The following is a 15,421-nucleotide window of genomic DNA, read 5'->3' on the forward strand; positions in this document are numbered from 1 at the left end:
TGGTGCTTTATACTTCTGTTTAATCACATCAGAGTCATGTAAGGTCTGCCTGTCTCTCTTTTAGTCAGTCATGTTAACAATCTGTGGGCTCAGGTGCTATCAGTCTGATCCATCTGTTATACAGGTCACTCAAGAACCTTTCACCTAATGGCTTTAGCCATCTCTTATCTGAATGCCAATTTGTCTAACTCTTTGCTTGATTCTAGACCTTCTAAATACTGCTCTTAGAGTTTATTCTATTAGGTATGTATAGGAAACTGGCTGTACTGGAGTCTGGAGTCTCCAAAATGGTGGTCTGTAAGAGATAGGTAAATAAACTGGACAGACTGTAGCCATTTCCAAATAATGAAACTTTTTTCCTTTCCGCTACTACATAAAGCCCTTTTGTGAGCTTCATATTAGATTTTAGGTAACATTGCCCTTTGAAGAAAGCCCAAGTTAGTAATCTTTTTAGATTGACCATCTTTTTTTCTTCTGAAACGGGTCTCTGGTTGCCCAGGCTGGAGTGCAGTGGCAATATCTCAGCTCACTGCAGCCTGGACCTCTCAGGCTCACGTGGTTCTCCCACCTCAGCCTCCCGAGCAGCTGGGATTATAGGCACGTGCCACCACGCCTGGCTAATTTTTTGTAGTTTTAGTAGAGACAGGGTTTTGCTGTGTTGCTCAGGCTGATCTCCAGCTCCTGGACTCAAGCAATCCACCCACTTTGGCCTCCCAGAATCCTGGGATTATAGGTGTGAACCACTGCACTTGTCCAAGATTGACTGTCTTTTGATAGTTTATTGAAATAAGTAGGTTGAGAAGAATCCATGCCTTTTTATCTTTTTCTTTCTTTCTTTTCTTCTTTTTTTTTTTTTTTTTTAAATGCAGGGAGACTTGCTGTGTCGCTCAGGCTGGAATGCAGTGGTGCAATCATAGTTCACTGCAGCCTCTACCTCCTGGGCTTAAGTCATCTTCCTGTCTCAGCCTCCCAAATAGCTAGGACTATAGGTGCATGGCACTGCACTGCACCTGGCTAATTTTTTTTTTTTTTTTTGTAGAAATGGGGTCTTGCTATGTTGCCCAGACTGGTCTTGAACTCCTGGCCTCAAGTGATTCTTCCACTTCGGCCTCCCAAGGTGGTGGGATTACAGGCATGAGCCACCACGCCCAGACCTAAATCAATTCCTAATAAAGATTTATTCTTTAAAGGCAGAGAAAGAGACGTTGCTGTCATACTGAAATATGATTTTGAAGTTACTGAATTTTGAAGCCTGTTAGTCTCATTGAGTCATTTGCCCACTTTATATAGCTGTAAATTTGAGAGTGAAGATCCTGCAAATGATATGGCAGCTTTATTGAAATTCAGTCACTTGTGAAATAGCATGGCTTTCCTGGGATAGTCACTAAAGGTTTGAAATACATGGAGGATTTTATAATTGCTGATCTACTTTTTCAGTAAAATTTGTTTTCGGATTCATCTGTTCTCTGAATATAATTCTCCCTTTTTTCCTCTCATTTCCTTTCTTGTACTTTCTCTGCAGAGTTTAACATGCCATATAAAGAATATTTTGTTGTTGGTTTTGTTTTGTTTGAGACAGGATCTCTCTGTTGCTCAGACTAGAGTGCAGTGGCAAGATCTCGGCTCACTGCAGCCTGTGCCTCTGTGGCGCAAGCAATCCTCCCACCTCAGCCTCCCCAGTAGCTGGGACTACAGGAGTATGCCACCACACATGGCTAGTTTTTTTGTATATTTTTTTTGTAAGTACAGGTTTTCCCCTTGTTGCCTAGGCTGGTCTTGAACTCCAGGACTCAAGCGATACCCCTTCTTCGGCCTCCCAAAGTGTTGGGATGACAGGCGTGAGCCACCATGCCTGGCCCATTTTTATTCTTTAACTTATCATTTTGAAAATATTTCAGATTTAATAAAGTTGCGAAAGTATTGCATAGAGTTTTCCTATACCCTTTATCCAGAGTCCCCAGATGGTAACATCTTACATGATAATAGTGTGATGATCAAAACCAGAAAATTGCCCCAAGTAATTCTGATTGGTTATCTGTTCTTACTTGCAGTTGCTATGGTGCTTGTGGATGGCCATCTCTGTTGATTTTTATGATTTCGGTTGCTTGTGTTTTATTTGAAAGGACAAATGAGAGAAATGCTTTTCATGTGATCTATTTTATACCTTTGCAGATGGGTTAGACTTTTCATTTTGATCAAGAAGATGACATTGTTTAAAATGGTAGTCCTTTTTTTTTTTTTTTTTTTTGAGACGGAGTCTTGCTCTGTCTCCCAGGCTGGAGTGCAGTGGCATGATCTCGGCTCACTGCAGCCTCTGCCTCCCAGGTTCATGCCGTTCACCTGCCTCAGCCTCCTGAGTAGCTGGGACTACAGGCGCCCGCCACCAGGCCTGGCTAATTTTTTGTATTTTTAGTAGAGACTGGGTTTCACCGTGTTAGCCAGGATGGTCTCGATCTCCTAACCTTGGACCTCGTGATCCGCCAGCCTCAGCCTCCCAAAGTACTGGAATTACAGGCGTGAACCACTGCGCCTAGCCTGAAATGGTAGTTCTTTCTAAATCATTTCTCTAAATTTTCCCATGTATACAAATGAAATAAATATGATGAACTTTGTGTGTGTTTATTAATTTTTGAGACTGAGTCTTGCTTTGTGGACCAGGCTGGAGTGCAGTGGTGTGATCTCAGCTCACTGCAGCCTCTGCCTCCTGGGTTCAAGTGATTCTCCTGCCTCAGCCTCCTGAGTAGCTGGGATTACAGGTGCACACCACCACGCCGGGCTAATTTTTGTGATTTTAGTAGAGATGAGGTTTCACCAGGCTGGTGGGTTACCCAGAGTGGTCTCAACCTCCTGCGCTCAAGCGATCCACACACCTCGACCTCCCAAAGTTCTGGGATTACAGGTGTGAGCCACCACACCCGGCTGGTTTTAAAACTTCTTTTTTATATTGTGGTTTCCCCAGATAATTTATTTTTGCTTATAACTGTTTTAACCTTAGTAAGGCTTTATAAATATAAATGACAGTAATAGGATTGCTTTATTAAATAATTGCTCCTGGCCGCATGCGGTGGCTCACGCCTGTAATCCCAGCACTTTGGGAGGCTGAGGTGGGTGGATCACAAAGTCAGGAGTTTGAGACCAGCCTGGCCAAGATGGTGAAACCCTGTCTCTACTAAAAATATAAAAATGAGCACCTATAAGCCTAGCTACTTGGGAGGCACAGGCAGGAGAATCGCTTGAACCAGGGAGGTGGAGATTGTAGTAAGCTGAGATTGTGCCACTGCTCTCCAGCCAGGGTGACAGAGCAAGACTCGGTCTCAAACAAACAAACAAAAAAATTGCTCCATCTGCATTATATGTTAATCGAACTTTGCTTTGAAGATCACTGTGGTCAGAAAATGCCATTTCTCAAACTTTTCATTGTCTCCATTTGTCTACAAAAATGTTTCTGGAAATAATGTTTTTTATAATTAGAATTTTGAAAATGTTTGCTTTTTCAGTAGAACTGCATTGACAGATAAGTTGTAGGATCTGTATCCTTCCTCTAGAAGCCTTTATTGGATGGTGATGATATTTTCCATATTTTATCTCTGAATCTGGTAGTGGTTGGTGAACCTGACCCACAGTAGACTTATTTTGGGTGTATCTCATTTACATAGCCTCAAATAATGAATAGTCCAGATTATTAAATTGTTTGCAGCTTGATCTTTTCCTGTAGCCAAGTTTTTGTCTTTTGTTCTACTTGAAAAATTTCTTCGTAAGTCCTTGGAATACATCTCTCTTTTAGATTAATGTAATATCTAAGAATTTCTCTCTACTGGGTTGTTTTCCTTGCTTCTTTTTATTGGCCTTGAAAAAAACTTTATTTGCTGCTGCTTCTTAGGAAATGTTTATAGTAACTGGGAAAAATAAGATGATGAAAAAAATTAATTTATATACACGTGATGGTGATGGGAATTTCAACCATAAAATTATCCTTGACACTTAGAATGTCGCTTTAGATGAAGATCCTTTTGTTTTATGAAGCAAACGGGGAAAAATCCAGATTTTAAGATCTCATAACCCTGTATGACTTAACACTTGAAAATCAAAATTAAATTTAAAAAGCCACACACTTTTTTGCTGTTGTTTATGAGTTAGGTGAATTCGGTAATATAGGAAGAGATGACAAAAATAGTCTCCATTGTGTCCTGCTTGGAGCCAATTTTCATATAAAAATTTAAAAGCTTGATATGGAAGAACATTTTTAGCTATTTTTCACTTTTTTTTTTCCCAATTATATTTTGGTAATATATTTTGGATATGGCCTGTCTTGGTCTTTGTCATTTTTATCAATTTTGATTTTTCCCTTGCAAATGAGAGCTTTTTCCAGCCAACATGGAGAAGTACATTTCTAGGGACTAAACCTGGCTCCCGGGTTGTTTGCTGAGGTCCTTTTTGTGTGGAAAGAATGGTTATTACCAGGGAAGGTTTTCCTTTTGTTTTACTTGCTATCCAGATGCTGCTCAGACTCTCGCTCTCGCACAGGATCACAGTATGGATATTCCAAGTCAAGACCAACTGAAGGTAAAATCACCACACGGTGACTTCTTTTGTTGTACAGAGTGGCCCCTTCTCTGTACCTATGGATCTTGGACTCCCAAGACCTTTCCCTGAATATGGTAAGAATTTAATAAGAAAGGTTCTTGGGAGTTCACAGACCAGGGACAGAGTGAACCTTCTCTGTTCTGCCCATAACAGAGTTCCAGTCTCTGAACCTTTCTTTGGGATGTAGCACTTCTGATCTTCAGTTCTTCCAGTTGCATTTTTCTTTGGGTTTGTGTGTACCTGTGTGTGTGTGTTTGAGGAAATTGCTTTATTAGATTTTAATAGGCTTGTTGCAGTTAAGTTCATGTCAGGCCATTTCCTAAAGCTTCCCCAAACCTGGGGAAACTTTATAGTCATCTTGGTACATGTGAGGGTTTCATATGTTTTCTGAATTATGCCTAATTTTGTAGTAGACTTGAGGCTTTATACAGATAGCCTGTTTTTAACAGTAGATTTTGGCCTTTGTGTAGAGGTTTTTTATTGCCCCAGGTTTGGGATTCTTCTAGCTTTGCTCACAGTGGGTTGAGGAGAGGTGTTGCCTTTATATGATGACTGTTGTGAACTTGAGTTCTCTTTCTTGTGTGTAACCCATTGTGTTGCACACTAACTGGTGAGCCAGAATGGAACTGCTACATCCCCTGGTCTCAGTTATTTCTACTGCACTGATGGACACCTTTCCCTTCTTTCAGCAAAGTACAGAGGAAAGTTCCACTTCCAGGAAAAGAACTACAGAAGACGATATCCCCACACTGCCTACCTCAGAGCATAAATGCAGAAATTCTAGAGAAGGTATGTTTTGGATTAAGGCTATATGGACTTTTGTTCTCTTCCTCTTCACCCAACCTTTTTTTTTTTTTAATCTCTCCGTATGTGAAGTAGGAGAGGCATATGTCATCATTTCTCATCCTTTACTGAAAACCGTTTTATCAGCCTAGTTACTACCATTGTTAGCTTTGAAGATGGTAGTGCTCTTTTAGCAACCCATGAGTACTAGGATGGTGCGAGACCCTTCCATGAGCTAGCGTGTTACTAGAAAATAGCCATACATTTATTGATTTGCCACCAGGTGAATTTTCTATATACATGAATTCAGCTGCCTTAGACTTTTCAATCTTAGTATTCTTGTATGTATATGATTTGGTTGGAATTTTTATTTTGATTTGTCTACTTGAGGCAAAGGCTAATTTTCATACTTTTTTTTGAGTCAGAGTCTCACTGGGTCGTGCAGGTTGGAGTGCAGCAGTGCCATCTCAGCTCACTACAACCTCCACCTCCCTGGTTCAAGTGATTCTTGTGCCTCAGCCTCCTGAGTAGCTGAGATTACGAGTGTATGCCACCACTCCCAGCTATTTATTTATTTATTTATTTATTTTGAGACGGAGTCTCGCTCTTGTTGCACAGGCTGAGTGCAATGGCGTGATTTCAGCTCACCGCAGCCTCCGCCCCCCAGGTTCAAGTGAATTCCCCTGCCTTAGCCTCTGGAGTAGCTGGGATTACAGGCGTGTGCCACCACGCCTGGCTAATTTTGTATTTTTAATAGAGACGGGGTTTCCCCATGTTGGTCAGACTGGTCTCCAACTCCCAACCTCAGGTGATCTGCCCGCCTCGGCCTCCCAAAGTGCTGGGATTACAGGCGCACACTACCATGCCTGGCTAATTTTGGGGTTTTGCGATGTTGGCCAAGCTGGTCTCAAACTCCTGGCCTCAAATGATCTATCTGCCTCAGCCTCCTAAAGTGCTGGGATTAAAGGCGCGAGCCACTGCACCTGGCCCAACTTTTACACATTTTGAAGTTTGCAAAGATGACATAATATACTTAATCACAAAGCCAAGAATGAGATATAAGAAGCCTAGTATAAGTTGAGCATTCTAAATTTGAAATGTTGAGCATTCTCAGTTTGAAAGATGGCAATGCTCTTTTAGCAACCCATGAGTACTAGGATGGTGCAAGACCCTTTCAAAGGATCTTAGAATAAGATGAGCATCCAAAATCTGAAAACTTTTTTTTTTTTTTTTTTTGTGAGACAGAGTCTTGCTCTTGTTACCAGGCTGGAATGCAGTGGCGCAATCTCAGTTCACTGCAGCCTCCACCTCCCGTGTTTAAGTGATTCTCCTGCCTCAACCTCCTAAGTAGCTGGGATTACATGCGTGCACCACTATGCCCAGCTAATTTTTGTGTTCTTAGTAGAGACAGGGTTTTACCATGTTGGCCAGGATGGGTTGGTCTCATGACCTCGTGATCCACCCGCCTTGGCCTCCCAAAGTGCTGGGATTACAGGCATGAGCCACCACACCCAGCCTCTGAAAACTTTTTCACATGACACGACAAGTAGAAAATTTAACACCTGACCTCATGTGACAGGTTGCAGTGAAAACTTTGTTTCATGCACAGAATTATTTAAAATATTATATAAAACTACCTTCAGGCTATGTGTACAAGGTGTGCATGAAAACTTGGGTCCCGTTGGCCGGGCGCGGTGGCTCACACCTGTAATCCCAGCACTTTGGGAGGCTGAGGCGGGCGGATCACAAGGTCAGGAGATCGAGACCATCCTGGCTAACATGGTGAAACCCCGTCTCTACTAAAAAAAATACAAAAAATTAGCTGGACTTTGTGGCGGGCGCCTGTAGTCCCAGCTACTCAGGAGTCTGAGGCAGGAGAATGGTGGGAACTCGAGAGGCGGAGCTTGCAGTGAACTGAGATCGCGCCACTGCACTCCAGTCTGGGCGACAGAGTGAGACTCTGTCTCAAAACAAAAAAAAAAAAAAGAAAAGAAAAGAAAACTTAGCTGCCATCCCTAGGATATCTCATTATATATATGCAGATATTCCAAATCCAGAAAAAATTGTTTTGCCCTTGGATGGTGGTCACCAGATCTTTGCCATTCCATTAGATATGCTGTGATCAGGCTAATGAGTTAATCCATATTTTCCCCAAAATTCTACTTTAAAAAACACTTTCTAGGCTGGGCGCAGTGGCTCATGCCTGTAATTCTAGCACTTTGGGAGGCTGAGGCGGGCAGATCACCTGAGGGCAGGAGTTCGAGACCAGCCTGGCCACCATGGTGAAACCCTGTCTCTATTAAAAATACAAAAATTAGCCAGACACGGTGGCAGGCGCCTGTAATCCCAGCTACTTGGGAGGCTGAGGCAGGAGAATTGCTTGAACTTGGGAGGCAGAGGTTGCAGAGCTGAGATCACACCATTGCGCTCCAGCCTGGGGGACAAGAGCAAGACTTCGTCTCAAAAAACAAACAAACATTTTCTAAAATTAGTTTTTTGTTTTTGTTTTTCTTTTGGCGAAGATGTGTAAAATCATAAATTCCCCAGAGTCATTTTATGGCATGATGGCTTCTAGTCTAGGCATGTGGAACAATGGCAGGTTAAGCCTCTGGTTATATCCGAGAAACTTTGGCTGCTGAAGTTATTTTAAAAGCTTAAATTTAATTTGAATAAGTTTATCGTGCTAGATTGTTTTCTTTACATTTCATTTGAGCATAAACTGAATTTTGGTCTGCCTACTTTGTAACTATTCCAGTCTATATGATATTAAATGTGTTATTTTATTCCTTAATGCAAATCCTTGCTTATTTTATACTCAAAAGGCAATTTTAAGATGTATAAGAACATGGCTGGGCACTGTTAGAAAATCAAGGCTGGGCATGGTAGCTCGTGCCTGTAATCCCAGCATTTTGGGAGGCCGAGGCAGGAGGATTACTTGAGCTCAAGAGTTTGAGACCAGCTTGGGTAACATAACGAGACCTCGTCTCTACAAAAAATTAGCCCAGTGAAAAATCAGCTGGGCACGATGGTGTGCACCAGTGGTCCCAGCCACTCAGGAGGCTGAGATGGAAGGATCACTTGAGCCCAAGAGGTGGAGATTGCAGTGAACGGAGGTTGCAGTGAATCAATATCATGTCGCAGCACTCCAGCCTGGGCAACAAAGTGGCACCCTGTCTCAAAAAAAAGTTGGGGGCAAGGGCAGGTATAAGAATAGCCAATTCAAGGGGGGATATGTAGTTTGTGATGAAAATTTGAGAATAAATAATAGTATTTTTCAGGAAGACCTATCAGTAGAAGGGACAGAATTTTTATTTGTGGAAAGAATGACCTATTTTCATTTCCTTCATAAGTTGTAGAGCTCGAGTAGGGAAGAATAACTTTAATATGGACCATTTCAAGAATGTGGTTTCTGATATTTTCAATAATGAATAAGTAGAAACATAATTGAAGTTTCCCTGGCCACAGATAAGCCTTTTAGTCAGCAATATTGACATAATTTATAAGTAAATAGGGTAACCTTATGTTCTGGCAAGGACCCACGTATTGCAGAAATTCTTTCACCATATGTACTTCAGCACACATTAATGCCCATGGTTGCTTTGGGCAGGCCTGATGTATTGGGAAGACGTAGAAGAGAATGAGAAAGTAAGAAAGGAGCAGCAGAGCACAACAAAAGACTGGAGTCTGGGAAAGAAAAGAATATCATGTGATAACAACAGACTTATGTTATTAGCAGCCCTCAGTGTCATTCAGATGTACAACGTGAGATCTTTTACTTGAAATAATGTGGGGTCTTAGTATTTGTGGTACGTCTAGATACTTAGCTCTAAGAGCCCATTGATCCAGCAAGGGCGTATGTACGTGTTTGGACAACCTAGAGTTTAGTATTTTATAGTGGTTGTTACCCACTAAAACATACGAATTATTGAGAAATGACCCAGAATATGTGGTATCAGTGAGATGGCCTGGACAACCTTGTGATCGCCTATTATGGTTTGTATTGCCTTGCTTTGATCTTAAGGGTTAAACCACTATGTTACCATCATTTGCATTGCTATTAATCAAACTATTATCAGGCACTATGTACTAGAGCAAGTAATTCTATAGTTTATACATGGTAGGAGTGTTTAAAATGCCAGTAAATGACCATTTAGAAATTCTTTTAGAACAAGGTCATTGTTCAGATGCTTTTAGAGTCTTTTTTTTTTTTTCCTGTCTTCTCATAGAAGACAATGCTTTTAGAGTTTAGACTTGATAAACGATGATCTACTTGTAGTGTCATTACTTGCTAATGAAGCCTAAACAAGGGAGAAGATTTGAGCTCTGCCACTAAGACAGATACTTGATTTCTGGTTCTTTCTTTCTTAGAACAGGAATTTCTTTTTACCTGTTTGATAAAGAAGTTTTAAGTATTTTAAAGGTAGTCTTGGTTATTACGTATTGTGCATAGTTATCATCCTTTTCATTTGACTTCTACAGATGGAGACTTAATTGAAAATTTAACCCAAGATGAGACATCTAGGCTGGACCTTGGATTTGAGGAGTGGGATGTAGCTGGCCTGCCTTGGTGGTTTTTAGGAAACTTGAGAAGCAACTATACACCTAGAAGTAATGGCTCAACTGATTTACAAACAAATCAGGTAAATTTCACATTTGAAGGGGAGTGGTTTTTTTTTTCTTTTGAAAGGGTAACATTCTTGGTTACTCTTGACCACACATTATATTCTCTAAGAATTCTTATTTACTCCTATAGCGTTAAATACCATCTGTATGCATGTGATACCCAAATCTGTATCTCTAGTCCTTACCTCTTCCCTAAATGCCCAACTTCAGTTTCCAGATGCCTGTTTAACTAACAGCTCTACTTAGAGGATTTGACATTGAACAATTTCAAAATGGAGCTTTTGGCTGTGCGTAGTGGCTCATGCCTGTAATCTCTGGGAGTCTCAGCCTATAACACTGGGAGGCCGAGACAGGAGGATTGCTTGAGCCCAGAAGTTTGAGACCAGCCTGGGCAACATAGATGCCATCTTTACAAAAAATAAAAAATTAGCCAGGCGTGGTGGCATGTGCCTGTTTTACTATAGTAATAACTGATTCATCCCCCTCCTTCCTCACTTCCTGTCATTCTTCTTGTTCACTACATGTGTTTTGGATATACCAGGCTCCTTTCTGACCCTGTAGCCCAAAATTCCTTCCTTCCTCAGGCACCTTAAGTTTGTTCTTTACTCTTTCTGGAACTCTCTTCCCCCATATTATTTCTTTGCCTTCTCATGAGTTAGGACTCAATTCAAATGTAATTTCTTCAAAGAGGTCATTCCTGGCCCCTAAGGCTATTACGTTACACAGTTCCAGTAGGTTCCATTCACTTTTTGTTTTGGAGCTGTGTAGTTATAGGTGGTGGCCCTGCAAAACCATCCCCTAGTTAAAATAGCCTCCTCTCTAGCCACTCTTCTCTTTTATCCTATTTTATTCTCCATAGCACTTCTCACTTTGTAAAAATATTGCTATATTTTATATGTGTGTTGTCTGTTTACCACTGAAGTGTAAGGCCAGAGCTTTTGTATTGTTCACCACTTTTTCCATTACCTAGTACCTAGAACAGTATGTGGCACATAATAGGTATTCAGTGAGTATTTGTTTAATAAATGAATGAATATATAACAGTGGCAAAATAATAAATTGTCTCTTATGAATGTTGTAGAAAAGCATGTCATGAAATACTCATAGATGAATGCAGAAAGAAAGTTCTATATGGAGTTCAGAAAGTGTCAGGACAAAAGGTTTGGGTGACCATCAGTATTTCTCATATTTCTTTAATAAGCATCCTTTGGCCGGGCGCGGTAGCTCAAGCCTGTAATCCCAGCACTTTGGGAGGCCGAGGCGGGCGGATCACAAGGTCAGGAGATCGAGACCACAGTGAAACCCCGTCTCTACTAAAAATACAAAAAATTAGCCGGGCGCGGTGGCGGGCGCCTGTAGTCCCAGCTACTCAGGAGGCTGAGGCAGGAGAATGGCGGGAACCCGGGAGGCGGAGCTTGCAGTGAGCCGAGATCGCGCCACTGCACTCCAGCCTGGGCAACAGCATGAGACTCCGTCTCAAAAAAAAAAAAAAAAAAAAAATAAGCATCCTTGAAATTTTAAGGGAAAGAATATTTCAGAACTAATGGAATGTTTTCTAGCTTCTTAGAGTGTCACCTGTAGAAGGGAATTTAGGGAACAGATTCTATTTACTTGAGCAACTACAAGTCCTTACCTTTTAAACTCTTCAGAACTGTTTCTCAGATGTTATACCTGATTGAGTGTTAAAAGAGGAAAGTCCATGCCTGGCATTATATCCATCCATTAGTTTATCCATAGTAGGTGTCAAGTAGATATGTGTTGAATGAATACATGTCCACTGAATAAAGGCAAGATGTTCTTTGGCGATGTAGTGTGACAACATTGAGTTTTGGGTTCATTTGTGTTGTTTCAACATGTCTGATAAACCTCTGAATACAGAAACTCATGTTTGTTTTTTTCTATTAGGATGTGGGTACTGCCATTGTTTCAGATACTACAGATGACTTGTGGTTTTTGAATGAGTCAGTATCAGAGCAGTTAGGTGTTGGAATAAAAGTTGAAGCTGGTGATACTGAACAAACAAGTGAAGAAGTAGGGAAAGTAAGCGACAAAAAGGTATGTTGTGGAAAAATTCCATGTTGATTCTGTTTGTGTGCTCATAGTATAATCTGATCAGATCTCTTTGTATCTCTTTGTACAACAGATTGCTTACATAATCCCCTTTTTAACTTTAATTAATTTTTCAATGCAATTTTAAGATTCACATTAAGTGTTAAGTTAACCAGGGCTGCCTTAAAAGCCCCTACTTAGTCAAAAGCAGTAAGCTATTCTTTTTTTCCCCTGCTTATAGCAACTAGCTATCTTTTTTCTCCCTTTGCTAACAAGGTAAGGTGCTAATCAAGCTTGTCCAACCCACAGCCTGTGAACCACATGCGGCCCAGAACAGCTTTCAATCAACACAAATTCATAAACTTTTTAAAAACATTCTGAGTTTTCTTGTGGTTTTTTTTTTCCTTTTAGCCCATCAGTTATCATTAGTGTTAGTGTATTTTATGTGTGACCCAAGACAATTCTTCCAGTGTGACCCAGGGAAGCCAAAAGATTGGACATCTCTGTTCTAAATGAACAGCAGTCTGTAGGAGAAAACTTATTTCTTGGAAATCTTGATAGCTTCCATAGCCATTTTATACCTAAATGGAAAGATAAGATTATTTCTTTGTAGCTATTTTAGAGTTAAAATAGTAGAAAAGAGGGGAGATTGAACTCTGAGTACATATGGTATGTACTCATGAAGTACTCATACATATAGTGTGTACTCATGTACAGATGAAGAGTCATATAGGCAACTTGCTCAAGACTCAGAAGAAATTGGGGAGGAGATCCAGTGGCCAGGATGTAGAAGAGTGCTGGTAAACATCCATTGAATAAATACAGCAAAGAAAACCAAACCTAAATTGGGTCATCTTTTTTATTTATTTAAGGGATTTTCATAGGAATTTTGAGTTCCTGAAGGATGGATACCCTAGTATATTCGTTGTAGTCAAATGGTGCTTGGGTTCTCTTAGACTAGTTATATGGGTAGCATTAGAAGGAATGCAGGTGGCTTGAATTAAGACAGAAGTGACATTTGGAAACTTTATTTATTTTTGAGATGGGATCTCACTGTTTTGCCCAACCTGGTCTTAAACTTCTTAGCTCAAGTGGTTCTTCCACTTCAGCCTCCCAAGTAGTTGGGGTCACAGGCATGTGCAACCATACCTGGCCTGGGAAACTTTTATAGAGACAGATGGGACTTAAAATACTTGACCATTTTTGAGAAGGTTGCTGTACGGAGGTTCATAATGGTTTCATAATTGGTTTTATTCCTTTTATTGGACCACAAAACTAGGGCTTTAAATTTTTAAATTCTAAATTTTAAAATTAAGAACACTCCTCACTTTTGAAATGGACTTTTTTTGTTTGTTTCTGTTTATATGGGCATGTTTTTATAGGACACCAGAGTATCACATAACTGGTTTTACTTTTGAATGTGAAAAGTAAAATTTTAAAATATTTTGTTTCATTTTTCCTGTCTGCTTGGATAAAAATTTTCATGTTTAACAATTTGGAGCTTTTCTACTCTGAAGTTATTTATTTATTTATTTTTAAATTGTTTTAGAGACAAGCTCTTACTCTGTCACCCAGGCTGGAGTGCAGTGGTGAGATCATAGCTTACTGCAAGCTGGAACTCTTGGGTTCAAGCAGTTCTCTTGTCTCAGCCCCGAAGTAGCTGGGACTACAGGTGTGCACCACCACACCTGGCTAATTTTTTAAATTTTTTGTAGAGACAGGGTCTTGCTTTCTTGCCTAGGCCAGTTTCAAACTCCTGGGCTCAAGAGATCCTCCTGCCTTGGCCTCCCAAAGTGCTGAGATTATAGGAACCTGGCTGTAAAATAGCCACCATGCCCAGCTATTTTCTCTAAAGTCATAAATACGGGCATCTTCTCTCTTCTGAATGCAAAATTTATTTGGTAACCCTTCTGGGTGCTTTTCTCTCGTTTGTGCTACTACTGAAATGCCAACTAGATGTACAGAATAATGTGTTTGGTCTTGCATTTAAGCTGTCTCCTTAAGTGCTAGAGATAGGAGCAGAATGTGAGTTTTAAATTGAAGCAGTTGTCTTTTTTGCTTTTAGGTAATTAGCTTCATCTGAAACAAGTAAACATTACTAATGAGATTTTTGCCTTCACAGGTGATTGAAATGGGAAAAAATGATGACCTTGAAGACTCTAAGTCCTTAAGTGATGATACTGATGTAGAAGTTACCTCTGAGGTATGAATCTCTAGCTAAAGCTATTTTGCACCAGCCCCATCTTCAGATGATGTAATCCCAGCAGTTCATTTGTGTTGAAGAGTGCTGCTTTTCCTCCCATTTCTGTCTCCCTTGCATAGTTGCTAAGTAGTGATGATTTCTTTATGTCTTTTAAGAGGTTTTTATTAGAACTTAAGAAGAGAAAGGGATAATTTGATCTTAACCTCTCCCTACCTTGAAAAGGATGAGATAAATGCCTCTGTGTGCCTTTCTCCCTGCCATCAAATCTCTTTGGAGACACAAAGTTATTCAAAATAGTCCTGCCCTGCTTTCCCTGACTCAACACCTCTCTGCAATCCAAAGACAGACCCATAGGCTATCTAAAATTATTTGTTGAGTATAAAAATAATACTGTCATTGTTTTCTTAAAAAGAAGCAAATGGAAAACAGCTTCATTTCCACACAGATTAGTATTAATGGAGGACTATTAAAGAAGATTTGATATTCCGCTCTTAGGTTAATAGGGATGGATTTGTCACTAGTTGACAACTGAAGTCTAGACCCAAATGTATACCTTGCTTTTTTCTTGCTATTTCCCCATGTTTCTTTTAGCCTTGCCACAGGTAACACACTATGGGAAAAAGGTTGGTGGAGGAAGGGTAAGAAGGGGATTTTACATTTTACTGCTTGAAAAGAGAAACATTTTTAGGTTGTTTCTGGTGTTGATCCTTCCCCTAATCCCACCACACCACTGTTGACCATTATGGTAGTTCATTGCCCATTATCTGTGTGTAGCTTAGTAATAAAGTGAAATATATTGGTCCAGTAAGTGTTCTTGACCATAATACAAATAACAGAGATAAAAGTTTCCATCTGTTTTTTTTGAGATGGAGTTTCACTCTTGTTGCCAAGGTTGGAGTGCAATGGCACAATCTCGGCTCACTGCAACCTCCGCCTTCCAGGTGCAAGTGATTCTCCTGCCTCAGCCTCCCGAGTAGCTGAGATTACAGGCATGTGCTACCACGCCCGGCTAATTTTGTATTTTTAGTAGAGATGAGGATCTCCATGTTGGTCAGGCTGGTCTCGAACTTCTGACCTCAGGTGATCCGCCTGCCTTGGCCTCCCAAAGTGCTGGGGTTACAGGCATGAGCCACCACTCCTGGCCATGTTTCCATCTTAATCAGACTTCTGTGACTACTT

At 40.5% G+C, this 15,421-nt stretch overlaps 1 protein-coding gene across 6 annotated transcripts in view; it reads left to right on the forward strand.

Moving 5' to 3' along the window:
• LOC105484799 (MDM4 regulator of p53) overlaps positions 1 to 15,421 on the forward strand; it is a 45,668-nt gene that overhangs the window by 20,367 nt on the left and 9,880 nt on the right. For 2 of the 6 annotated variants that reach the window (XM_071078845.1, XM_071078847.1), the window contains exons 6-10: positions 4,496 to 4,563; positions 5,274 to 5,373; positions 9,847 to 10,007; positions 11,896 to 12,045; positions 14,162 to 14,242. In XM_071078845.1, coding sequence (XP_070934946.1) covers positions 4,496 to 4,563; positions 5,274 to 5,373; positions 9,847 to 10,007; positions 11,896 to 12,045; positions 14,162 to 14,242 — 560 coding nt within the window. Of the gene's footprint in view, positions 1 to 1,039; positions 2,644 to 4,495; positions 4,564 to 5,273; positions 5,374 to 9,846; positions 10,008 to 11,895; positions 12,046 to 14,161; positions 14,243 to 15,421 lie in introns of those variants that run through there. The other 4 variants (XM_071078848.1, XM_071078849.1, XM_071078851.1 and 1 more) reach the window with 4 other exon arrangements.

This window comes from Macaca nemestrina, chromosome 1 (assembly GCF_043159975.1).
Source record: "Macaca nemestrina isolate mMacNem1 chromosome 1, mMacNem.hap1, whole genome shotgun sequence".
In the NCBI taxonomy this organism is placed as follows: Eukaryota; Metazoa; Chordata; class Mammalia; order Primates; family Cercopithecidae; genus Macaca; species Macaca nemestrina.